This window comes from Crocodylus porosus, unplaced genomic scaffold, assembly GCF_001723895.1.
Source record: "Crocodylus porosus isolate Cpor-Errol unplaced genomic scaffold, CroPor_comp1, whole genome shotgun sequence".
NCBI classification, from domain to species: Eukaryota; Metazoa; Chordata; order Crocodylia; family Crocodylidae; genus Crocodylus; species Crocodylus porosus.
In genome coordinates this window covers 21,064,136-21,091,033 of record NW_017728948.1, presented here as the reverse complement: position 1 = coordinate 21,091,033, position 26,898 = coordinate 21,064,136, and the positions used below count along the sequence as shown (strand labels likewise).

Below are 26,898 nucleotides of genomic sequence, written 5' to 3'. Positions count from 1 at the left end.
TCTTTAATGAAGTTGAATTTTTTTTTGGAAAATGCTTCCTCATACACATTTCAAAAGTCACTTAATTGATTTTTCCTTTAAAATGAAGAAGTGCATTGACTATCTAGTTCCGTGTGCTTTACTAAGAGTAATACATGATGATTTCAATATTCCATCAATTTCTTATTAATAACAGCTAATAGTTTTTCATTATTTATAACCCCAAAAACAAAGTCTCATAAAATTCAAGATGAGGCTCAGTCAGCCTTTTGAAGCAGTAACAGCTATTGGTATTTGACTAAGTTAAATTGGTACAAAGGAATTGGCTTTTGTACGTAGCTTTGTTCTGCTGAAGACAATAGATTACTCTATACTTGCAAATGAAATCATTTTTCTTACTATGCCTTAAATACAACATTATCTTTGTTGCTTTCAGTTGTCTTCAAGAGGTTGTCACATTTAACTTTATGTTGATCCTTGGCTTTTTGAGTGTGTGATCTTTGATGCACTTTTTTTTCCCCACCTATGCAAAGCCATATGCTAATAACTTATTCTCTCTGGATATAGTTTTGCATGGAGAAGTGCTTACTCAGTACAAATGCTTCCTCCACCCCCAAAAATAGTTTAACATCAATATTGCTTGATAATTTAGTAACCAAGAGCTGCCTCCTTTGGTTTTCAAATTTACCATACTTACTTGATTCTAAGGTGAACTTGGGTTAGGGGGGAGCCCTTTATCTTGGAATCAAGTAAGAGAGCAACAGGGGAGCAGGTAGCTGCTGTGGCTTGGGCTCCAACCCCTACCCAGAGTTGGGGTCATAGCCACAACTGCTGCCTGTCCTCCCTTCCCCCCAGCCTCTGCTGCCCTCTATGCCTTTCTCCCTGTCCATCTTCCCCCCCCTTGCTCCATGCCAGCAGGCTCTGGGCATGCTGCAGCCTGGGGCACTGAGCACAGCGCAAGCTCAGCCCTGTAGCACTGGGGTGCAGCCCACATGGTTTTTATGGGGGCTGGACTGGGGCTGCACTCAGTGCCCCAAGGTAGAATGGGGATGGAGCCTGTTGGGACAAAGCAGAGGCTCTGCAGCAGGGGACAGAGGTGGCAGGCTGCTTGACCTCCCCACACCACCTGCCTCCCCAGCAGTAGGTGGGATGAATTAAGGATGACCCTCCCAATACTTAGCTAGTAAACATGGAAAATTATAACAAACATACCTTTTCCATGTATAAAATCTAATTATTGGGGAGTCATCTTAAATTCAAGGTTGTCTTAAGTTTGAGTAAATACAGTATACATTACTGGTATTTAACAAATATTGCTTACCTTATAAGAGGATCATGCTTTGCAGATAAATTTATAATATGGTACCTGTAATACAGATGTAGGAACAGGAAATTTATACATCCAGTGCTGTCGAAACTGTCATACAGCTATGTAAAAACCACTACTAAGGGGAGCTGAGGTGAAATTTCACCTTCTTTGGAAACATCGTGTCAGTGGCAGGATGCTGGATTATATGGACTAGCTGTATGATCTGATATGGCAATCCCTATGTTCTTACATTGGGAAATAAGGGTTCCTCTAACTGAGGGCTGTCCAACTAGTGACTGGTCAGGGGCTGCACAGCATGGCACATCACAGTGCAGGTACATCCTCTCCCCTCCACCCCCACTACACTGTGCCACTACCCCCTGCCTTTGCACATTGTGTTGCATGTCGTCCCACTTCTCTTGTTGCCTTACATTTCTTAGATATTTGTTCCTTGTCACATGTAACTTCACAATCTGTGATTCAGTATGACTAAACATAACATATGAGATGCCATGCTGTGTCAGACTCTAGGTCATCTAGCCCAGTGTTTTGCATCTTTGTGACAGAGCAGATGTTAAGGGGAAGAATAATTGTACAGGGCCTATCCAGATTCAGCCACCCCTGCCCCATTTCTCTAACAACTTCTGGGACTGGGAGGTCTGCAAAGTCTTGTTTTGGAACTGGGATGTTTAATACCTAGTGATGGACGTATCCTGCATGAATTGGTCTATTCCTCTTTTGAACCTGATTCGGAGCCTCTGCAACATCTTGCAGCAGTGAATTTCACAAATTAATAATGTGCTACTAGAAAATTTTGTTGAATTTAAACCTCCTACCTAATAATTTCTTTCTCCCCTAGTTCTAGTACTGTGAGAGAAGGTAAACTGTAAATCCCTATTTATTTTCTCCACACATTTATTATTTTATAGACCTTTTGTCATATTCCTCCATACAACCCTCCAAATGGTCTTTGCCCCAAAATGGAAAGTTCCTAGCTCATTTGGTCACTTGTATGGAAGCCTCTTCATGCACCTGAATTATTTGTGTTTGCCTTCTCTGAACGTTTTCTGGTTGTACTCTAGCCTTTTGGGGTGGTGGGACCAGAACGGCAAGCAGTATTCAAGGTGTGGGTGTATTATGGGAATTATAATGACATAGTGACACTTTCTGCATTGTTTTCAATTCCCTTCACACTGAAGTATGAAACAGCAAGGGATGGGAGGTAGGAGGTGGACCAGTAGTCTTCCCTTCTGCTACAGATGTCACTAATGTACACTGTGTGGACATGGAAATAGTCTTAATGGTAGTTTCTGGAATGTTTTAGTTGTCTGCTAAAGCAAACTATCAGCAGAGCTTAGCAGCTTTCTGTTAAAATATGGTCAGTAGAAACTAGAGACTTCATCATTTGTATTAGCAGTAGAGGGCATACATAAAAATTGAAAAAATTCAAACATATAACACTGTTGGCTACAAAGGACCAACTCGCAGGATCGTCGTAAAATTCTAGTTTATTGGATGGATGCAAAAGTCAGACCATAAACCTTGGTGCTGATCCCCCTCAGACGCATACATTCACTCTCACACACACACTCAAAGTAGCTAGCTATGAACACTAAGCACCAGTATCAAGATATACCTAGCCCCAAGCTCTGGAGTCCGCTGTCGATGGCCAGTTGAGGCTTCTTTCAGTGCAGTGTTGCTTCAGAAGGGGGTCACTGGCTGGTCCTTCTGGCTGGACAGGCAAGGTGCTGGTCCAGTCAGAGGGTGCCATTGAGGGTCATTCTTTGCTGCTTTTTATTCCTCTCTGGCAGATCTTGGTGACCCCCCAATCCTCGGGTTTAACTAATCCAGCGGTCATTGACCTCGAGGGACGTCCCTCTTGGTAGCTGCTGGATGACAGCTATCAGCCCCAGGGGTCATGTCCGCAGGTATGTGCAGTCTCAGGAGCCCGTTGTTGAATTTTGATTGATTCACTGCCATGATGAATAGAGCTCTGGAAGTGGTTGATCGGGGTATTTCAACCCCAAGGGTCTGTTTTCAGCATTGATTAGTTCAAACCCGGGCTTCCAGTACCTTTTAAGAGTGAAGTTTCAGGGAGTTCCTGGCTCTGTATTGATTCTTTCCTCCTCTTGGTCTGTAGTTTTGTAGATGTTAATTGCCACTGTTAACTTGTTTATTCAGACTAGCTACTGTGTTACACAATCGACCATAATTCATTCAGTGACCCACTCCATACAGAGATTCCTGCCCTGGCTAACATTATTACATGGTACAACTTACTTTTAAACTGAAAGTACATTTGTAAAAGCATCAACAAGCTCTATTTTCACTACAAGTACACATTATATAAAAATAATAATATAATAAAAGAAAAGGAGAGAAGAAGGAAGAAAAAGTAGAAAAGAGAGAGCATCCCCAAAGGGGGCAACTAGTGCAAAAGGGGCTTTTGCCATATGGAGGAGCTTCACATTTGAGAAGAGGGAGGGGGCAGGCAAAAGGTTTCTTGCTACAACACTAATAATTTGTGTGCCTCACAGTAAATATTAGGACTTGTTTTAGAATGCTGTATGTTGCAGCCTATTTGAATTGAGTTATTTTATACATAATTTACAGAACGGGTTTTTATGAACTTTGTAACATTTGTGAAGGGAGGTTTACATCAAAGGGATATATCAGAAAGATGTTCTCTGAAGTGCATAGTGTACTTCCTTACATGACTCAGTTTTGGACAGGTGTTATTTTAATCAGGGCTGTGTATGGCAGTAAATATTCTTGGGAGGTGGTAAGCTGCTCTGTAGAAACTAAATGCAGTGATTGTGATTCTGGACCTTTCCTCCCTCTGGGTTGTTACTTGATGAAATATCAGTATTTTTTTTTAAATTGTATTTGTGTAGAATACCCATTACCAGAGTAAAATACTGGCAATATATCTAATTTAATGACTTACTTTGTGGCACACCAGTGAAGATCAGGTGATATAAGGGCTGATGTCATCTGTGTCATTAAATTGACCATTTTTAAAGAAAAAATATATCAGTAGTTTTAAGTTCTAGATGTGGTCAAATCAAGAACCTCAGGCTGAATGTGTTCACTAAATAATTGCAAGCTTAAACAGTGTTTCAGATTAAAATAAGTAATACAGTTTTCTGTGTAACCAGAGTTAAAGTATCTTATTGAACTTGTTACATTTGGGTACATATCTGAAAATGATTTTAAATATAAGAGGAATGACTTTTAGCAAGATATAAATTCAAAAAGCATGTGTGTGTGGGGGGGGTTTCCTTCGATTTCAAGGTCAGTCTTGCATGTAAAAGATTTTGTTTTGTTTGTTTTGTCTACATTCTAATATCGTAAACGCCTTAGTCTGTCTGCCTGTAATACTTTATTCACACTCTGGTTGTCTTGGCAGCGATCACAATGCTGACTGAAACAACCAATCAGAGTGCTCCGCACGGACAGACACGGCAGAGCACCTCCATGATGGCAGGGACTGAGGGGCCGAGGCCCCGGCCCTGCTTCTTGGAGTCGGATGGTGGGGACAGAGTGAGGGGGCGAGGCCAGCAATACTGGCCTTGCTCCCAGCCCTGCTCTGTGGAGGTGGCAGTGCAGAGTGCTGGCAACACAGCATTGGCCTTGCCCCCCCTCCCCCACTCCAACCTCGCCGCTGCTGCTGGGCCCTGACAAAAGCTGGCAGAGAGGGGGAGGTGGCAGAGAGGAGGGAAGTGGAGTTGGGGGGGCACAGTAGCAGCGCCCTGCTACTGCTGGGCCCTGAAAACAGACGGGAGGGAAGGAGGAGAGCTGGAGGGAGCGGGGTACACACAGCCGGATGTGCAGAAGTGGCAACACAGAGCGCTGGGTGGTGGCTGCAGCCACCATGTGCAAGTTCCCCCCTCCCTCATACCTGGGAGGTGGGGGCAGGCCGGGGTGTGTGCATGGGGCTGGAGGCAGAGCAGTGGCAGCACAGGGCAGTGGGTGGCAGCGCTTCGTTCCCCTCCTTGCCAACCCCACCTGTCATTCTTGATGGGCAGTTGGCTATTAGTATATATAATAGGCCAGATCCTATAATTGGTCAGATATTAAAAATTAGCTTAAAATGTTTAGCATACTCAATGCATTTTATCAGCAATTTATGTAAAGCATTTTCAACATGAAAGGCTTAAAATATTTCTTCTAGAAATAAAATTTAGATTACTTTCTGAGAAGTAAAAATGAATTACTCAGTACAGTATCTAGTATCTGATTCCCTAAAAACAAGTAACATTTAACTTTTGTTCAAGAAATTGTAAAATAATTTCTTACATCATTAATTAGAGAAGCTTCTATACATTTCTTTTAGTGAGTTTTCATTGCTTGTATCTATGCCCTGTCTGGTGTATAGACTTTATCTTCCATTCCTATGCCAATGATGTATCTCTTCTTTATTTAGGAATATGAAGAAAAAGCTGGACGACCTCACAAGCCACTTTCTCCTAAACAGAATGTGAGGAAGAACCTTGACTTTGAGCCACTTTCCACCACCGCGCTTATTCTAGAAGACAGGCCAGCGTAAGTTCTTGGAAAGAAACTTGGTGTCTGTAGTATGGCATTAGATGCCCTAAACATAGAAAAGAGGTTTCTTTCTTGCTGCAGATGAGTAGAATAAGATAATTAATTGGATAAGTTGTTTTAAATTATACATATCCAAATTGTTTTATAGGCAAATAGTACATTTATAAGACCAATTAAAAAAGTAACTTCATGGTACAGTAATTTCTTGTAAACAAGAATTTACAGTCTGCTTTTGGTGGTGGATTTTTAGGTTTCTTGTTAACCGTGGTCAGAGGCTGATTTATGTGAATGGTAACCCATGGATAAAAAACTAAGCTTTTGCTGAAAGGACTAAGAGAAGCTAGGATATTGTGCCCTACTTGCACAGCAGATGTCTAATTCCCATAAATAATGAAGCAACATAATAAAGAATTTGCTGCAGTGGATTCACTGTCACAGTATGAAGGCTGTTGGGCATTTAGTAAGCTTTTTATTCTTTTTATTGTAAGCAGAAGTGTTCTTATACAAATCAGATGAATAACAGACTTCTTGAAAGCCTCTGAACTATAGTTTTCCCCTTAAATTCTCCGAAGAGAGGCAGCCATTTGCAAAGGTATACTGAGTATCTGACTTTACATGCATGGACAGACAGCAATTTAGTATTCTTTTATCCAAAACAAGCTTACTGAATTTTCGGAATGATCTGACTTGCTGCAAAATAATGGCATATACAATTAGATATTATATACAGCCTTACAACAGAATAATATATTGATATTTGTAAGGAATATTTTTCATCAAGTAAAACTTTCTCTAATCAAATTGTTAATTTGTCATGTATTTAAGTTACAAAGCTATGTATTTGTGATAGAGGTGCACTGACATATCAGTTGCCTATCAGATTGGCACCAGTAAAAGGGAAATAACATTATTGGCTATCAGCTTTTTTGGCTATTGTAGTTGATTTTTTTCCCTTGCATACAGGCAGCATCCTAGTGTGCAGGGGGTCACACTTGGGGCTGCCGAGAATAAGACGCAGGGGGCGCCGCATGCGTGTGCACAGCTGTACATATGTACATGGCCAGGAAAACAGCTGGGCAGTGTGGAGTGCAGCTCCCTGCAGGTATGTCTATGGAGCAGAAGGGGCATGAGGGAAGGAAGGGGCTTGGGAGCAGTGGGCATGGGAGAGTTGCGCCACCTCGCTGCTGGGCGGGCAGGAGATGTGCGGCCAATGCGGGACTCTCAGGGCAAAGGCAGCAGAATAGAGAGCCCCAAGCCCACTGCAGGCAGCCTGCATCTGCCCCCAACTCCTCTAGGCTCTGCTCCACTTAAAAGCATCCCCACACTTAAAAATGGTGTCAGTGACACTAGAACTAAAGCTCATTGAATGAGCCCCTGCTGCCATTTTTAAGTGCTGGGATGCTTATACGTGTGACTCAGGAGGCTACTGGAGTATGCCAAAAAAAGGTTTATTTACGTTAGTACTTTAAAATGCCTTGCACTATTACTAAATATCAGTAATTGGATTGGCATCAGCCAATATAGTTGATTTAATAATTGGCTGTCAGTCTTGGCCAAAAAAAATCTTTGTCGGTGCACCCCTAATTTGTGATTGTTTTAACACATACATACGAAACTACATGAGAGGCTAGTATCTATAGCAGCTATATTTCTTCAGGTGCTTTGTTGGTGTAATCTTAAAACATGATACAGGCTGAAAAAGTATGACATTTGTGCACAGCTGATGCTTTGTAAAATGTAAGGGCAAATAGATAATTTGGATTGATTTTGTAGGATGCCATTTCATTTAATGTTTTCTAGTGTTGCTGGATCAAGGAGCTCCCAATGACACATTTGGATGCATTTCTGTTTGCTGCAGAGTTGTTTACTAGGACTGCCTCATGTTCAGCATAATGGTATTCGATAACATTCTGTACAAGAAATTACTTTTGAGGTCATTTTTTGCTGAGTTGTAGTTGCTGACAGTTGGCTTTTTTCCTATTGGGGTTTTAAATAGCTTGTGTGTGTTTGCATGTTTAATGTCAGTCACCGAGTTCAGTGAGAGCAAAAAGCGTGACATCTTCCCAGCTAGCTGGCCTTGGCTTTAGGTTATCAGATGGGCAGAGCTAAAGGCTATTTTCATTAGCTGGTAGGATTACAGGTCCCTGCCAATATATGAAAGTTCGAAAAGTAGATTTTGTTTTTATTTGGTAAAATATCCAATTCGAAGGGGTGGGGAAGAACAATTTTTCTTCTATTTCTTGTTAGAAATATAAGAAATACGAACTAAATGAAAATACAGATTAGATGAAAATATTGTAATGGGGATACATAACGGTTTGGATCATCATACTCAGTGAGTAGTCCTCAATGTCTAGTTGGAAGGAGGTATCAAATGGGGTTTCCCAGCAGTCTGTTCTGGATCTGGTATCATTCAACATCGTTATTAATGATTTGGATAACAGGATTGAGTCCATGCTTAGAAAATTTGTGGACAGTGCCAAATTGGGTGGTGTTGCAGATACTCCAGAGGGTGGGCTGGGATCCAAAGTGTTCTGGATAGACTGGAGAAATGGTCCACAGTCAATCAGATGAGATTCAGTGAGAACACTTGCACTCAGGATAAAATAATTGCATGCACATATATAGACTGGGGATGACTGGCTTGGCTGCAGTACTGCAGAGAAGGACCTGGGGGATGTCACTTGCCAGTCCAGGGAAGTGGTTCTGCTCTATTCGGCACTGGTGAGACTGCAGCACTGTGTCCAGTTTTAGGTCTCACACTTCAAGAAGAACGTGGACAGTTTGGAAAGACTCCAGCACAGAGCACTGAAAATGATTAGAGGTCTGGAAAAGTTATTTATGAGGAAATGTTGAGAGAACTATGGTTATTTAGTCTGGAGGAGAGAAGACTGAGCGTGGATCTGATAACAGTCTTTAAATACCTGATGAGTGATTTATGGAGAGGATAGAGATGGGCTTTTTCTCTGTGGCTGTAGGGGACAGGACTAGGAGCAATGGCCTCAAGCTTTAGTAAGGGAAATTTAGGTTGGAGATTAGGAGGAACTTTCTGACTATGAGGATGGTCAAGCATTGGAACAGGCTACCTAGAGAAACTGAAAACTTGGAAGTTTTCAAGAGCAGGTGGAACAGACACTTAGTTAGGATGACTTAGTCAGGGATCATCCTGCCTTGAGCCAGGGGGCTGGACTAGATGACCGCATGACATCCCTTCCAGCTCTGCTTTCCTGTGATCCTATGAAATTGGTACTTTCCTTTTCTATTTATTTTTCTGTGATATAGAAAATAATGGTTGAAAGAAATTCTAGTATGCATATATATTGATTTTTTTTTCCCCCCTCCCCTGCCCCCCTTTTGCACCCCCCTATTCCCCCAAATCTTAAAGAGTACTCCATGATGATAACAATATTAAAATGGGAGGCTTAATTTGTAGCTTTGGTAGGTAAAGTGACTTTTCAGACTTGCAGTAACAACTGGGATGTAAAAAAACTTTAAAAATTCACAAATATTTTTTCCAATTATTCTTTGGGCACAGGTGACACTTCCTTAAATATTCAGACAGTCTGTGAATTGGCTTGGGAGCTGGAAAATGAGAACAGTCTCTCTTCTTTTTTTTTCTCTTTTTTTAATGTAAACATACAGTCTTACTTCCTTAAATTCTTTATAGTGTTATAATCGCAGAAAGTTGAATCTTAATTTTGGAGCATTTAAATATGGCTAATATTTTAGACTTTTCTTTTCCATTTGGATTAGTTACCAGACACACACATCCTTTTTGCAGTTTACCCATCTACATCCCCGTCTTTAAGAAAACAAATGACTACTTATTTTACATGGAGTAAGCCGTTATTCTCCAATTTCATACTGGTTGAAGATAATGTTGATACATTTTGATACATTGCATACATTTTGACTTCCTCTTCACTCCCACATCTAAGAGATGCCTTCCTTTCCTATTTCCAAAGATTCCTGTTTCTTTACCAGCCTTAAATGCCTGCCAAACATCACAAAACAGGAACCCCAAACAGTTCATCCAGAATCCTTCTGTTGCCCCCTCTTTCAGTCTAGTGCATATATGATTAATGTGCCCCCCTCCCACCCTCCATATGGGGAAGCTGCCCTACGCCTCATCTACATATAAATGTTTGAAGCAGCACAGGGCTTGTGACGAGAACACCACCTGATTTCCAGTTATGAATAGGGGCTAAATAGCAGGTGGCTCCTTCATTGGGGGTATCTGGAGTACTTACCCATATTGAGCAGCGCTAAGTGGAGTCACTGTGGCTTGAAATGCTGTTGACTGTGGTGGAGCCCAGCACAGTGAATTATGTCATAAATCATGAGACTTTGGCTTTGGATTAGTATCATGCATAGTTTGTACTACACGTAAATAGGTGCCCAGGTACAGCTTAAAAATGTATTAACAAATGTGCTAAAACTTGCAGCAGTTTAAAAAAAAAAAAAAAAGTAACATGCATCAATTCTGGAAGAACTATGTGGATGGTTACTATATGCAAATTCCTACAGCCATGTTTAATTCCAAGGTTGTTGTTTCCAAATTTGATCCTCACTTTTATGTTCTCAGGGAGAGCAGGGTCTGACATTAAGGAGAGGGGGAAGGAGCTGCTAGGGGAAAAATTTGGGGGGTAAGTAGAGAGCAAAAAAGGCTACCTGACCCCCCAGATTTATTTTACCTGCTGTAGCAGTGGGAAAGGGGCAAATTCAAGGGAAACCTCCAATAATTAGATCCTATATCTGGAAAATTATAACAAATTTATAAATTCTCCATATATAGAATGTAATCATTTGGGATCATCTTATAATCGGGGTCATCTTCTATTTGAGTATATACGATAGTTTGCCGTTTCACTATTTTATGGTGGACTTGCTTGAATTATCCTTATCTGTAAGCTAAAGAAGAATTTTGTATGTTGGATGTGTTTATTTGGGTTCTAGCATTAGGATGAACACAAACTAAGTTGGCTTTGGTTTTAGTGATGGGTGTCTGGAGGAAGGGAGTGAAGTTTCCTACTGGAGTAAGCAGATTTGGCAGCAAAATTTGGGGGCAGCATTTTTAAAATGAGGAGAGAGAAGGGAGGGAGGGAGAAATTGAAAGTTGGTGAGCGAATAAGAGGGATAAAGTGAATGAACATTTTGCATGCTTGATTTGTAGAAAGAAAAGTCAGTCTGATTTGGTAAGGCAGTTATTAAATTCAAACTGGATAAGGACCAAAATATTTCATTTCCTAATGAAAATGATTCTGTGGGCTTGAATTCTCATTAAAATAAATGCTGAAATTATAAAACAAAAGGAAATTACTCAGCATTTTTCCACGTACAAGAATGAGTATATGCTGCCAGTGTTCTTTGCTTCTCTCTTTTTGCTGACATTCATGGAAAATCTCTCTCCAAGAAACTGACACTGTCCTTTGATCAAATATTTTGGCAAGTAGTATGATTTGCATCTTTCCAAGTGTGTCCAGAACTTTTAAAGTAATTCACGCCAAATTTAAATGTTACCTTTTTTTTTAAATCAAGGAACCTTCCTGCAAAACCAGCAGAAGAAGCTCAGAAACACAGACAACAGTACGAAGAAATGGTGGTTCAAGCAAAAAAAAGAGGTGATTGGAATTTATTCTTATGTGAGGAGAAAAAAAAGTAGACATGTTGCACTATACTGGGGACAGATTCTGTGCTGCTTCTCACAGAAGGGCAAAGGTGGTTTTAAATTGCCTTGATACCACCCAGGTTCTGGGCCAGGTGGGGACTGATGGCATTTGGCATAAACTTACAGCAGCCCATAGGCTATTCTGATTGATGACAACTTTATGAAAGTACCACAGTGCAGAATCTCCACCGCATTCTGCGGATTAGAAATTCTCATTGTATTAGGGGAAAAGGACTAGTATGCTGCCACGCCAAGTCAAAGGGACTGTTTGCCACCCAGTTGTGGTATCTTTCCTGCCCCTTCAATACTGAGGAATCCAGATGCATCTTGTCAGACTGTTTACCAAAACAAGTAAACCTGCCTTGCAAAGAATAAAGCAGTGTGAGGATAATAAAATTGTGGAATGAATAAAGTCTCTGGAAAATCATAGGCTGCATTTGCTGTTGCTTGACTGATGAATTACAAGGTCACCTGTAATTTGGTCCAATATTTGAACCAAAATCTTGTTGGATAAGTTTAGGATACTCTGTCAGTGCATGTCAGTAAAAACGTGCTGGGGCTGGAATACTGAAATGGGAACATAGAAACATTGTGAGGGCAGGGGGTGTTCCCCTTTAACTATGTTTGTATTAGTTTGTCGTCCTCAATATAATGAACATAACGGCCTGTGTCTCCTCCATATCCTGCCCCAGGGTCTGTTAATAGTCTGTCTTTTCTGCAGTTAAGTGGTAGTGGCAGGGTCCTCACCTTGCTGCTGTGCCAGTCTCATCTCACATGCACAACAGAATAGTGGATTCAGTGTGGGGACTCCAGGTCTGGCTGGCCACCTGTGTGTCCTAGCAAGGGAAGGCAGACAAGTGAGAGCTCAATGGGAAACTTGAGCGGGCGCTCAGGATGGTTTGCACATGACTAAGTCTGCCTTCCTGGACAGCATTAGGTACACAAGCGAGCAGGGTGATGATGTGGACAAATGACTTGCCTCTTGCCTGTTCCTGCTCATTTAAGTGTTCTGTAGGCTTTGAATGTCTTGTAACTGGCAACAAACTAGTTACTCCCTCTAACTGTGACAGAACTGAACATGTAGCACCAATATCGTTGTCCAGTTATCAGGCACCAGTCCGAAGGAGGGTGGTCTCTGTATGGGGGGTAGCCAGTTTGTGGTATGGGTGAGAGTAGTGTGCTACTTAGGTTATAGTTAATAGATATAGGGTGCATCTACACGAGACACTTAAGGCACATTATCCTGATAACACTGCACAGTAGTGGACTGGTCAAAAACCATGCTAATAGCCTACTGCGCATTGTCATTAGGCTACTGCGCAGTAAGTGTCACAAAAGAACTGTGCTAGTGTTACCGTGCAGTAACTGTAGTTACTGCACATTTAGTACTTCATTAGGCAAGTAATAAACTAAATGTAACTAAGTACACGGTAACACCGTAACTAAGGCATATTAATGAATGTGTAGACACGCCCATAGATAGACATCTACACTGGGTAAGGTCAAGGTTCAGGGAAAGTAAAAACTCACTTGTCTTCTACTTTCCTCTTAAGCAGAAGACAAGTATGTGTAGGCTCACAAAGAAATGATTCTGAAATAGACATTACAAAACAATTGCCATAGTCCTGTGTGGTTCCTGATCAAGCAAATCTCTCCCATTGTGTTTAAAAAAACCCCCAAACCTTGAATTACTCAAGGTTGTTTGCATTAGTGAACTAAAGCATCCACAGTCAGGCTTCTGGCAGATGTTACAGCAGATGTTATGTTTATGTATGAGCAATATGTAAATTGCTCTGTAAATAGCAACAGGCCGCCCTTTCAGCCTGTTTATGGTGCCTATAAATCACAAACAAGCCAGAAAGATGTTCCGTATTAATGCGGGACATCTTGTGCCTGGTTTGCATGGTGGTTTTCTATTGAACATGTGGCGTACCCCATGCCACCCCAGCTGATTGTTAGTCTGGAGTCTGGGGCAGCCCAAGGTCTCTAACCAGCCTGGAACTGCGGGGGTGGTGGGGGGAGTTGTTTGGTCCCACACCTGGGCAAGTTCAAAGCCCTTGTTGCACTTCAGGGAATTATGTGCAGAAAAACTCAATATTATGCCAAATTAATTACTTCTATGGGTTTTTTTACAAATTAAACTAAATATAATACTATTTGAACCTTTAGAAATAATATGCAGGTACTTTGTGTGGCGGGGTATGTGTGTATGGGGGGGGATTTGTGAAGGTGTGGGGCTTGTAGACGTGTGTGGGGGTGTGGGTATTGGTGTATGTGGGGTTTGTGAAGGGGTATGGGTTTGTGTATGTGGGGTTTGTATGTGGGTGGAAACACGGAGCCCACCACAGTTAAATTATGCAAAATTATGCAGTTATGCATGGGTAATGCGTTATGTACAAAATGCATGGACGCATAATTCCCCGGGGTGTACCGTGTGCTGTTATACAGCTCTGCACATGTCAGGCAGGGTAGTTGATTGGTTCCATCTGCTTGGCAAGTTCAGAGCTGTGTGCCTGGCAGTAGCATGTGTAAGGCTGCTAGCACGCAGCTTTGAATTTGCCAAGCAGGTTGAACCAATTGCCTACCTGGCCTGGCACTTGCAAAGCTGTGTGCTTGCAGCCCCATGCAGGGCTGCAGTGCATGCAGCTTCCAGCTCACTGGTGCAGGTGAAGACCAGGATTGCAATCCCAGGCTCCGCATGTGCTGGCAAGTTGAAAGGGTGTTTGTGATCTGTTCTTGATCTCCAGAATAATCTCTTGTGACATGCAGGTCCAATGTAATGTAATTATATAAAAATGTGTCTGCCACAATGTTACAATGTAGTAGTTTCTGTCTTGTTTGTAAAGGTTACATTGAAAAATGAATGCAACATAGAGAATATTAGGATGATATAAATCAATCCTGGAAAAGGAAATATAGATTAAAGGGTTTTTTGGGGGAAGTGAAATTAATTTTGCACTCCTCAGGCTTACAAATGAATGTCTTGTTTGTCCCAGGAGAAACAGGTTTATCCCCAGACAGTGCTATCGTTCAGACAACCATGTTTGTTGTCCTGGGACAAACCCTAAAACAGTTCACGGGATAAGAAATGCTAAGTTTGTCCTGGGACATTACAAAGAGCATCTGCCTGGGATTGCATCATTGAATCAGTGGCAGAAAAGTGGCAGTGTATTGAGCCACTCACAAAGCCTGATTGGAGGATGATGTGTGTACACACCAGTACCAAGACTTTTTTTGTTCTGGAACAAACACAGGCCCAATTTGTCCTGGGAAAAATGGTGTCATTCCTAGGCTTAGAGACACTGCCTGACAGCCTTAAATACTGAAAGTCTTAAAATAACAAAGAATGAGGTTTTTAGCATGAGATACAATGGTGGAAAAGTCCCTTACTGCCCTGACAATATACATAAAATTGTATTTTGGAAGGGCTATGTACAGAATTCAGAAAGTAGTCCCATGTAGACACTTTTAGACTTAGAATGAGACTGAAACCATCATTTTGCTCCATGCAGGCTGTCAGATGGTTACATCTTTCAGTTGCTTCATTTTACTTGTTCAGATTTGAAGTGGTAGCTTAGAAAAAGGAAACCATATCCTGTAACTTTCATCTAGTTCATCTAAAGTTATCTGAACTTGTGGTTAAATCATAGTATTTATTGATGCCCACTGTTATGATTACCCATGATATATAGCCAGTTGTGGAGGATTGGGAATGTTCTTTGAAATTTAAATGAGCGGGTCACTGTAGCTTCAGATATATAAAGTAGTGACTGACACTTAAGTATTTGTTTCATTCTTAATGACTTAGAAAGTAAATTGCTTTTCTGCAGAGCTTAAAGAAGCCCAGAGGAGAAAGAAACAACTGGAAGAACGATGTAAACTGGAAGAAAGCATTGGCAATGCCGTTTTAACTTGGAACAATGAAATCTTACCCAACTGGGAAACTATGTAAGACTGTGTTGTGTTGAGTTTAATTAACAGTAACTCCTGTATCCTGAGGGGTAATACACTTAGTAAGGATTTTTTTTTTATGTAAATTGCTGGAAGTTAGTGGTTATAAAAATTTAAAGGTGACGTGTATGGGAGTTAGCCTGTTTAATTCAGCTCATATTGCTAAAGGGTTTGGAATTCTATTAATTCCATTTGTTGATTACCTTCAGTGTAGATTCATGTTTTCCAAATTAGCTTGGTTCAACATATGGTTATACCAGTGTTTCTTAAATTTTTGATACCTGGGGCACACATTTCTTTCTGGATTAAAATTGGCAGCATGCTTCACTCTTACACCTGGAGCAGTATGCATGGTGGGTGTGGTCTAAGATTTATGCAGTGGTGCTGAACAGTTTGGTCCTGCAGGCTGGATGAGCAGTGCCAGTCTGGTCCCCAGGCTAGATTCAGTCTGTGGGTTTGATTCTGCTGTGCAGAGCTTGGAAATTTGGTAGTGGAGGGGCAGTGGCAGTAGCAGTGTTGTTTAAATTTCCAGGCCAGTAGACAGCCCCTTAGGGTAGATCTAATGCTAACAAAATATTGTTTTTTGTGGCACTCTGCAGCTGCTCTTTTGGTACACTAGTGTGCCGTGTCTCACCCTTGGTGGGGATCACTGGCCTATATCCTGCACGCAGGTGGTTGTATGTTCTGTAGCCCTATCCGGCCTTCAGTTTTTAGAACACACCTGCAGATATTTGCTTTGAGAACAATAATTTGTGGTCTCCATTGCATTTGAAATAGAATCCAGGCTTCAGTGATAGCTATTATCACAACAACTTTTTCTTCTACACTGCTATGAATGAAAAGCAGTGAGCTCCTAAATGTCCCTTTAGTTTTAATGTGCGATTTTAAGACCTGTTTTTGTTTTTACTTTTTCTTTTCCAAACCATTTCCATATAATCTGTACATAAATGATGTTTGGAAATGATCTAAGATAAGGAAGTGCTTAGTGATAGGGGCCTTTGTTAAAAAGATGATGGAAAACAACAAACTTGTAGCCAAACTCCCTTGACCTTCACTATTGTATACTAGTAGTGCTCAACCTATACAGCTGGATCCACAGGTCTGTGTTGGTTCCTAAGCGGACTCCAGGTGTCAGTCTGCAGGTGCGATCCAGTGCACTCAAATATGACCCCACCCTTGCAGGGCTCTTCACAGGTCTGGAATTTGGCAGCGGGAGCTGCAGTTAATGCTGCCACCACTCCCCTGCTGCCAGATTTCAGGGCCCACAGGGAAACCCACAGGCTGGATGACATGGCTTTGTGGGCTGGAGGCTGAGCACCAGTGGCATATGCTCATGTGTGTTTATAAATTTAAGCTCACTCTTGTAACTCATTTAAATGTGTGATGTCTTCTGTGACAAGTGGTGGAAAAGAAAACTAGGAAAAACAATAGTGAAACTCTTCAGAACTAAAACCCACTTTAAAAAATATTGTAAAGGCAGTTGGCATGCTTATAAAACAGCCAGTGTCTGAAGACCTGTATTCAGCTATACAGGATTTTTAGGGCTGATTTTTTTTTCCTTGTTTGGAAAGCAAAGCACTGAGTCCTGCATAGACCTTTGTTGTTGTGGCATTAAATTGTTCCAGGCAGCTGTGAGAGAAAATAGTGTTTGGAGAATTCAAAGAGTAAATTAAATAGAAATAAATTATGAATATATGTTTATAATTTAACAATCTAATTTTGTCTTTTGGTAAATTTTACTTAAATTTTAGCTGTTGATTGACATTTTCTAGTTTGTGTGAAGACAACAGGGAACAGACACTCCATTAGTTTTCCTTGCCAATTAATTGATCCTTAGAAATGTGCCAAATGATAGAGAGTAATGAAACCACTTGGCTCAGTGATTTAATGCAGCAGTATGCTTTTAGACAAATATGTTATAGCCTTGCCTTTCCTTCAAATGCAGCCTTGCCGTGGGTAGTCAGATGCTCCTTCGTATTTCCCTGCAGTAGGTTTTGGGCTAATGATCATCACTTCAGTGGATACTATATTTCTGTTCTGCTTAATGTGCTTGACTGACTGGTCCTTTCCCCACCCTGCTGTGTTGCTTATTGTTTCTTTGCAAAGTGCATCCCTGGAGAGCTGTAGCTATTAAACTGTATGGAAAGTTACATATCTTATCTGTGTGGCAGAGCCTTGAATGTGGGGGAGGGTAAGCTTTTACAAGTGGATTAGATCAGGATTTTATACTGAAGGTCTGGGGTTTTCCTGTTTTTTGACTTATACCTGGCTACCAGCAGGGTCCCCTCATTTTTATTCCTCCCAGGCCTTACCCCTCAAGTCTTTTCTCACTGGTAGAGTGGCAGAACAACTGTTATGGTTGCATGTCGCCAGTTAAAATAAGCTTTCTGTTTGAGAAGAGAGACTTTTTTGTGTTAAAGGTCAAATTAAAGCCCCAAATGATGAATGAATATTGAACAAACCCTGCTGATTTCTTGGAGGTCTCTGGCATGCTGATATACTTCCTTACGTAGACCATTCAGCTGCAGCAAAACACCTCAACAATGAGCAACAAAATACAGCTTCAGTAGGACACGTTTTGTTTTTCAAACAGGTGCTGTTCCCGTAAAGTTCGAGAATTGTGGTGGCAAGGTATTCCTCCAAGTGTGCGAGGCAAAGTCTGGAGCTTGGCTATTGGCAATGAGTTAAATATAACTCATGGTGAGTCTGATTTGTATTCTATCTATATTATTATGGGAGTGCAGCCTTTAATGGGAGAAACTCTTGTTCAGTTGTGGCAGGGGTGACAAACTTAACCCTCTCCTCATGGGCTGGTTGTGGCAGTGGGACAAGCCGCAGCAATGGGAGCTAATGTACCTGTTGCAGGTTAACTCACAGCCAACAAAATTTATCTCCAAAGGGGCTATGTAGCCCAGATATTTTGCTGGGGGTGCCCACCCTTAATTCTTGCCCTTCTACAGTGGGTATAAGTTTGATGCTCCTGAGTTGGAGGATAGGGTGGGGAAGACTAAGGTGTGAGCTTACAGTTACTTATGCTTTGCTTTCATTACAGATGTATTGTGTTTTCTTCCAATTAATGTATAGTTTCTTTTTATGCCTTATGTGGTAGTAAATTGTGTGGGTGGCCTCAGGCTTTTATTGTTCTGCAAAGTCACTTAAGGTGGTAGAGTGTTATTGCTGCTTGCTGATTTGATATTAAATAGAGAAGGTCTGAGTTAATGACTCTGTTTTAAATAGAAAATAAGATATTACATAGAATTACCACTAATTATATAGTACCTACAAGTGTACATGATTCATTTTTTTTATTATTATTATTCTAAATGGGACACTGGACTCATGAGCAAGGAAAGGGACTTAGAAAAAGCCTGCTGTTGGAATTAGTCCTCTTTCCCATATGCTTATTGGTGAGGATAGCAGTACAGTAGTATAGTAGTTGATTTATGTAGTTGTGGACACCTCAGAAATGGATGTAGGGTGGAAGTGATGGGTTTGTTACCCGACATTGTTCTGGGTGGAGTTTTGAATGGTGGAGGACATAACTCAGAACAGAAGCTCAAAACTAAATCTTCGTTAATCCTTTAGTTGCCTGTCCTCTTAGCTGTATCAGAAATGTATACCACCATGAAATGCATCTTCCAGAACCCTAACCTTAGTGAAGTTCAGCTGTTTTATTTTAGTGATACTTTTAAAGATCTTTCTAATGATTAGGAATAGTGTTCTGGCATGTCCTCAATAAATGGAGTTAGAAAAAAAAATGGATTTTTTTCAGAACTCTATGATATCTGCCTAGCTCGTGCCAAGGAGAAGTGGCGGTCACTTAGCACAGGAGGTGCTGAGGTAGAGTGTGAAGGTAAGTGTTTTATTTAGTACTACTTTGATTACTGTGGGCTTACCTTATCCTTCAGTACCAAAATTTAGGCATAGTTCTGTAAAAGCAAACCTTAGTTACCGTAGTTTCAAGTGAAATAATGCAGCTTGAAAAGAGAAGAAATGTTACAGCACTGTAGCTATGGGTTGTTTAGTTGATAAAAGGATAGGTTCAAAATAGCTCTACAGGAAACTAGAAATAGCTGTATCATTTTTATGGTTTGCAAAAGATGGAAGCCTTGTAACTTTACTGCTTTTTTCCTTTTAGTCTAGAATTATTAAAAAAACAAACTTTCACTGTTTCTGCCTTTATAAAATTGGTATATTATTTTATATGAGTAGCATTTTAGTAAGTGCTCAAGTTGTAACACCTTTAAGATGCTTTTCTCCTTGTATATAGTTCTGGGGGATCTAAACTCTTTGACATATTTTTAGGTGTTACAAATGTTTAGGTGTAGCAAATTTCTGTTTAATGTCTCATGGAAGCTTTGTGAGTACCTTGTCTGCAGTGCATCTATGGGAGTGCTGTAAGGCAGTTGCTGCAGACTCAGCAGGTCTAGATTTTCCAGCTCATTGGGAAAAGGAGTCTCTCTTGAGTGGTAATAAATGCATGTGGGCATTTAAAATAAGATATTTTCTTCTACAAGGATAGTCTTCCGTGTTAAGCAGTGGTGTTGGGCAGAACCATAAGAATATTATACATGGGCATTTGCCAGTAAAAAACATTTGAGAAAAGTGTGCCTGCTCAATTTTAAGACATCCTAATTAGGATCCAGTGAAGAGTTCCTAATATGATTTTAAATTTCTTTTAAATGCTATTATTCCTTTGACGTCTGCATGTGCACTTCTATTTTGGCCTTTGCTTAAAAAACTCTGGCAGCAGATAGAGAAGTTGATATCACTGATCCAAAACGCATGACAAACAGGATTTCTAGATATCAAAAAAGAAAGCTGTTGCTGTACATCAATGTTTGCTTTGTTTGAAGCTTCTTACAAGCAGTTGCTTGGAGTATTGCAGTTGCATGTGATGTTTAAACATGAACACATTGCAAAATGTCAGATTTACTCTGTAATATGTGATCACTGCAGTTATGTCTTTTGCATGTAACATAAGTGACTACCAGAAAAGATGCACACATAGGGGAGGCATACGGTGAAAGTTGCCAGTCCCTGTTTCTGTTCCCTTCCTTGCTGCCAAAACAAAATCCTTCCAGAGAGGTCCTTGTGGTACAGGCCTGCAGAGCAGTGATACAATATATAGGTTTGAGTATCCCCCTGGACTTGACAGTGGGTACCAATTTACAGCCCTGCACGTCTTCCTGATCTCACTGCATACATACTTAATGGTGAATAATCGACACTATAAGACTGCTTCAAGATCAAGTATTGTCATTCCTTACTGTGTAAACTAGCTTAAGGACAAGTAATCCTGTTTATAGTGTATTGGCCTGAGCTGAATGGTGAGGAATGAACCTTGAAAATGCTGAGTTGTTTAAGGGATGTGTGGGGGATGACCAGACTTCTAATAAATGCATCAGCTGTATACTTTGATTTCCGTAGATGCTGGATTTTCTACAGCAGATAGAGAAGCCAGTTTGGAATTAATAAAACTGGACATTTCGAGAACATTTCCTAATCTGTGTATTTTCCAGCAAGTAAGTGACAATAACTTGTCAAAAGACACCTTTTTCTTTCAGTGTATCCTTAAGAACTAAAAATCTTTTTTTTTTTTTTTTTTTTCCCTGATGTGGTTCATGTTTACCTACCAGTATGTGTACAGGAATTGCACTGTAGATGCCAGCTTGCATGTTAGTATTTACCTGGTATACAGTGTCAGAGTCCTCTGTGGTAAAGTTCAGTTCTTTAGAGTCTGAATAATAAAGAATTTTAGGATAATTTAAGGCTGCTGAACAGAGCTGTTTGGAAAACTGTGAAAATTTGGGATTTCAAATACATTCTCAGTCTATCTAGTCTTTTTGTCTAACTTTTTGGTGTCCTGTAAGCTTCATGTGGCCCCTGAGGGGTTAAGTCTCAACTCCTGGTACTGGCGCTGCACCCCCAATGCTGTGCTGCTGCTGCTTCCAGGGTCACCAGGCTCTGCGTCCAAGCTTCTGCTTCCCACCCCTGTTCCTTTGGGAGGTATGGGGTGGTGGAACAACAGATCCAGGGAGTCTGCAGCTTGGGGGGCTCAGGGTGGGGCCAGTGCTGCAATGCCTGCAGGCTGAACTGTGTGTGGTTGGGGGCCTGTGGCCACCAGCCATTCAGAGGTTGGACAGCCCTGTTTTAGAGTGTCTGAGTGACTGACAGCCACTGATCCCAGCATGGCCAGTGCACGTTGGTTAGAGCATGCATCCGTGATGTGGGAGACCCTGGTTTGAGTTCCTATTCTGCCTGCCTCAGACAAGGATTTCAAAACCCAGTTTTCCTCTTCCTTTTCTATATAATAATATTCATTGAGCCAGTGGTGGGGAGAGACTGAGTCGACTGCCAGGTTGGTTAAGTACTGATCTGGGATTAAGAACTAGATTTAAGTCCTTGCCCAGTTAAGACCAAACGCCAGAACATTGTTGGTCTTTCACATTGTGAATGAGTGCTCAGAGTACTGGACTGCTCTGAAAATGGCAAGTGAGTCTCTTCTGTTCTCTCATTTTGAACAGGATACTCTATCCTCGCTGAAACTGGTTTGTACGTTCTCTTGAAAAGTTTTGGGTTTTGATGAATCGGCATTTCTCAGTAAAAGCTTGTTTCGTTGGAAAATGCCGAACAAGCTCTACTGGTCAGTGAAATATACACTAAGATTTCTAGCACTTCACATTGATACTCATGGCAATAATCCTTTGCGTGCTCATACTTCACTTTCTTTGTGGCTCAGTATCGCTGCTCCTCTAACAGATTAGAATTTGACTCTTGATTGGGGTCAGCCTGCACTAAGCTGTGGAGAATTTCTGTTGCATGTTTTTCTGTATTTGAATTCAGTGAGTCATTAACCTATTGACTGAACTGTGTATTTATAACATCAGTGAGAAAAATTGTTGCATTTCCTATAAAAGCCTAAGTTTCTTCTGAAAGAAGCAGATAGTTTCAAAGCCTTCCAGGGAATTAATTTTAATGGAAGAGATATCTAAATCCAAAACAGTTTAACATTTCTCTTGTGCGCCCTTTTATTTTATAGGGTGGTCCTTACCATGACACATTGCACAGTATTTTAGGAGCCTATACTTGTTACAGACCAGATGTTGGCTATGTAAGTGCAGTTCTTCTTGTGTTTTATGTGGGGTGGAAGTGTTTTCTGGTCACTTGCTAGACTGCTCTAAAATGATTTTGTGGGACTTTGTCTTTGTTTTGCATTCTGGTTACTTTGTGGTGTTTATTTTTATCCAAAACATCTGTCAGGGATATGCGCATGTACATTTTATGGTTATGTTGCTAGCTTTGTCTTATAGCATAATACTAAGAGTCTGAGTTATGCTTTTAAATGTTTGAAGATTGCACTCCAGAACAACTTATAGTTCAGAGTAATGACTTAACTATGCACTGTACTTTTGCTCTAATCTTACCAAGATGACAACCTGTTTAAATTTAGTCTCTTCTTCAGAATGGCTTGCCACTTACCCGTGTGCCGTGTTCTTCTGAAACATTCTGTAAATCAGGGCCTGTAGGGCTGCTGGCCTTCACACTACCACCAGATGTTCAGAGCAGAGGTTATGAAAGGACAGTGTTTTTCCTACTCTAGTAGTCTTTTTTTCCACGGCTGCTGTGCCTATAGGGACCTTTCTTTGGTTCTAGAACAAAGTAGTCAGCCATGTTAGGAGTTAGGCAGAAGGCAGGGCAGAGTGGCCACCTTAGAAACTAATTCAGAGAAGCCTGAACTTTTGCAATCTGCTTTGTCAGATTCATGGACTTGCAGAGAGGAGGAGTACTAAACAGAATGGAATAAGGGATTTTAAATGCAGAGGGTAGGGAAAGGGGAACTGCTGAGAGTTGCAGAGATGAATCAGAGAAATCAAAGGGAATAAACAAAGCAGTTAGCCCTTGAAAAATATAAATCTTATGGGAGTTAATCCAGGTAATGTGATAAGTCTTTGAGACCATCCTTAAGACCATCCTTTCAGAAAAGTCACTCTGCCTTTTGATTCTAAAGTAATTTATTTTGGGGAGGTTAGAGGTAGAGGAAGTGTTAATGTTCAAAGCCAGAAATATTCCCGAGGAAGCTATTCCTCCAATCCATGTGTATACCCTTCACAACACAGGGCCACGTGGATAGGTAGCAGAAGCTCCATGCCTTTCTCACCGAGGTCTTAAGAAGTCTCTGGATTCAGTGAACTTTTGGCTTCTCTGTCAGACAAGTCAGGCAAGATTGAAAACTTAGTTGGACATTTTAGGGGCTTTAACATAGTAAACTGAAACTTAGGGGTGGGAGACCATACAGCAGATCTAGGTCACATGTCTTGGTTAACTCATCTCTAGTAACCAGCAGCCAATCGTAACTGCTGCACACTGCAAAGAAATTAAGCGAAAGAATCACAAAGGGAATTGAGGAAAACATGTTAAATTGGCTCCTGATGCTCATGTTTGTTGTCTTCCTTACAAGGAGACCAATACAGATAGTTGCAGATTTCTGAGCAGTGTTTCTAGCTCATGAGACCTTTTAAGTGATTTTTAATATGAGGTTCAGACTGAAACTAAGAATTTTTCCATTCCAGTTCACAGAGCCTTGCAGTTTTAAATAAAACTGACTGTCTGGTTCACTGTGATAGTAGCAGGGAAATGGATAAGAATGTCCTTGTCTTTTTTGCTGACCAGACTTAGGGTAAGATAAGGATAGGATAAGATAACCTTGACATGTCTCTAATGTTTCCATTATCAAAATGCATAGCATTACCACTTGTGGTTCTGTTTATACACTTGTGCAATACTGTCTTTGAATGCAATATCTAGCTATGTTTTAGGAGATCAGTCTTTGATTAATTAGAACCAAGTTTAACTACTTGAAACTGAAAATATGCAGAAGTCATCTCAGAAGAAAGGACACCTAGAATTTACTGGTTTTTAAGGCTTTCCTCTGCAGACTAATGTATACTGTTATTCTTCCTCTTACTCAAAATTGTACTCTAAGACCTCCGTTGAATGGAAGGAACTGACATCGGGCCTTGTTGAAACCTCTTTTCTGAACAGTGGCTGCCTTGAGAGAGTACTTGTGAAGCTTCAGTAGGGTTGTCTTTCTGGAAGATTCAGAAAATAACTTGGGGCCAATGCGTGCATCATCACACAAGTGGTGAGACTGCATTCTTGGAAAAAGTAGGTTACTCATCATTTCTCCTTTTTTTTTTTTTTTTCTTTAGGTACAGGGCATGTCATTCATAGCAGCAGTATTGATCTTGAATTTGGATACTGCTGATGCCTTCATTGCTTTTTCTAACCTTTTGAATAAACCTTGTCAGATGGCATTTTTTCGAGTGGACCATGGCCTTGTAAGTAAGCAGGAAAACTGCAGTTGCTTCATGCTTATGCTTCTAGACCTATTCAGTTACAAATGAACATCAGCTGTGCTTTGAAGTCTGTTGGAAAAATAAGTCAGCTGGAACTGTCTAAAGCAACAAATTAAAATTAAAACTTACTGAAAAGGAAAACCAAATAAAATACTTCAGGTGCTGAGTAGTGTGTGATGTGCAATTATGAGTAGTTTGGCAGGTCTGATTTAACTTGTACATTGTTAGGTGGGAGGCAGGAAAAAAAGGCCAAACCCTTCCAGCTTTACAAAAAGGAATTTGAAGGCATTTTTTTAATTTCAGCATGCTAGGTGGTTAAAAAAAAGTCTACTGATGTTATATGGTGAAAAGCAGCTTTCCCATTTTCCTCTTACATTTTTTTTTGTGTTCTCTGGGATTTCAAAGAAGAAAAAGGAAGTAAATATCCAATTCTCAAACTTTCAAAGGTGATCAAGATACCTGGCTCTCAGGTGTTGCATGCATTACAGTATGGACAGACAAACAGAGTTTGCAATCTTCTTTCTATCAAAACTCTGCTGTAACTGCCTCATGAGCTTTTGAAAAGCATTTTACTAAAAGAAATATCCAGTAATGTGTTAATCTTCTGCTGTCCTTTTTAAGCAAGGAGTATATTTCCAGGAACGTCAAGGCTTATTTCATAAGAGTTCAAGTGGGTAACAGTGTAGATAATAGGAACAACAATCCTACTGTTTTGGCATCAGAATTGGTCACTTGGAATGACTAATTGCATTTCCTTCCTCCCAGCACTATTGTAGGAGGCCCTGTTGCAGTCAGTGAAATACATCACTACAGTAGAATGGCTTGGTCTAATAGTCTCCATTTAAAAACACACGCTAGTTAAGCAGCTTGGATGAAGATAAATTTAAAACTAGCAAACTGCCCATCAAGAATGACAGCGGGGGGGCATGTAGACTGGGCCCAACCCGCTGTACACCCCCCACCCCCCTCCCCACTGCTGCTGGTCTAGCCCTCCTCCAGAAAAGCTGAAGAATGCACGTGGAAGAACAGAAAAATATACCAGAAAACTAAACGAAATAAGTATGTCACATTGTTCAGAAAGGAGCTTTGGTCCCATTTCCCCGTTCTGTTGTGACATATCAGCAAGATGTTTTGTCTCTGGAACATCTTGCATCATTATGTTTAGAATCTCAACCTTTCCTTCCCATTTCTGCTGTGGTATTGGTGGTTCTGGGGATAAGGGGTCTTGCTGAAAACTGATGGAAGAGCCCAGGAAAAGAACTAAAAGTTCTTAGTTTTTGACTATTTGACAGCTTGACTCTTTAGCAGTCTGGCAGCATATCTTAAATCTTATACTTTGTCACTAAATTGTGAATATTTAATGACAAATTTCACAATTTGGGGGTCCTTAATTTCAAAGGATAGGGAAGGGGGCTGACAGGAATCAGACCTAAATATTAGGTTGATTCACTGTGCAACCTTTGCCTTTACTCCCATTTCCTCTTTTAGGATGCAAATGATACTTGACTTCCTTTATAAGGCATGGTGGTGCCTACAATCCTAACTTATTTTTATGAACCTTTTGGCCTTGACGTTAATTTCTTCTAAAATAAGGTTATTCCCATGAAGCACCCCTGAGTTATCATAAACATGCACTACATTGAAGAGTAATAATCAGCAAATTGCTTACTTCACCTGTTGGTAGGTTTGTTTCCATTTTTAAAGGTAACTGGCCAATGTCCAGAGCAATTATTGGTCCCTTGAGCAATTTCAGCTGCATATACAGAATGCAACTCTCACACGTACATGCAGGTGCTTACTTCCTTTGTAAATGCATGGCTGTGTGCTGTACAGAAGAATTCAATTCCAGTATCTCTTGCTGAGTCTACACTCTTGAAATGAAGGAACATTCTTACTATGATTAAACAGTTAACTGATATCGAAATTGATAATTTTCCCCTTCATATTTTCCCAGATGTTGACCTATTTTGCAGCATTTGAAGTGTTCTTTGAAGAAAATCTGCCAAAGTTGTTCGCTCACTTCAAGAAAAATAACTTGACACCAGACATCTATCTTATTGATTGGTAAGACTGTCAGAGCAGGC

At 40.7% G+C, this 26,898-nt stretch overlaps 1 protein-coding gene across 9 annotated transcripts in view; it reads left to right on the top strand.

Moving 5' to 3' along the window:
- Positions 1-26,898, top strand: part of TBC1D14 (TBC1 domain family member 14) — a 115,236-nt gene that overhangs the window by 72,572 nt on the left and 15,766 nt on the right. For 8 of the 9 annotated variants that reach the window (XM_019553054.1, XM_019553051.1, XM_019553049.1 and 5 more), the window contains 9 exons: positions 5,715-5,833; positions 11,375-11,457; positions 15,335-15,452; positions 18,049-18,155; positions 19,228-19,308; positions 20,886-20,980; positions 22,498-22,569; positions 24,668-24,796; positions 26,769-26,878. In XM_019553054.1, coding sequence (XP_019408599.1) covers positions 5,715-5,833; positions 11,375-11,457; positions 15,335-15,452; positions 18,049-18,155; positions 19,228-19,308; positions 20,886-20,980; positions 22,498-22,569; positions 24,668-24,796; positions 26,769-26,878 — 914 coding nt within the window. The remainder of the gene's footprint in view (positions 1-5,714; positions 5,834-11,374; positions 11,458-15,334; positions 15,453-18,048; positions 18,156-19,227; positions 19,309-20,885; positions 20,981-22,497; positions 22,570-24,667; positions 24,797-26,768; positions 26,879-26,898) is intronic. The other variant, XM_019553053.1, reaches the window with a different exon arrangement.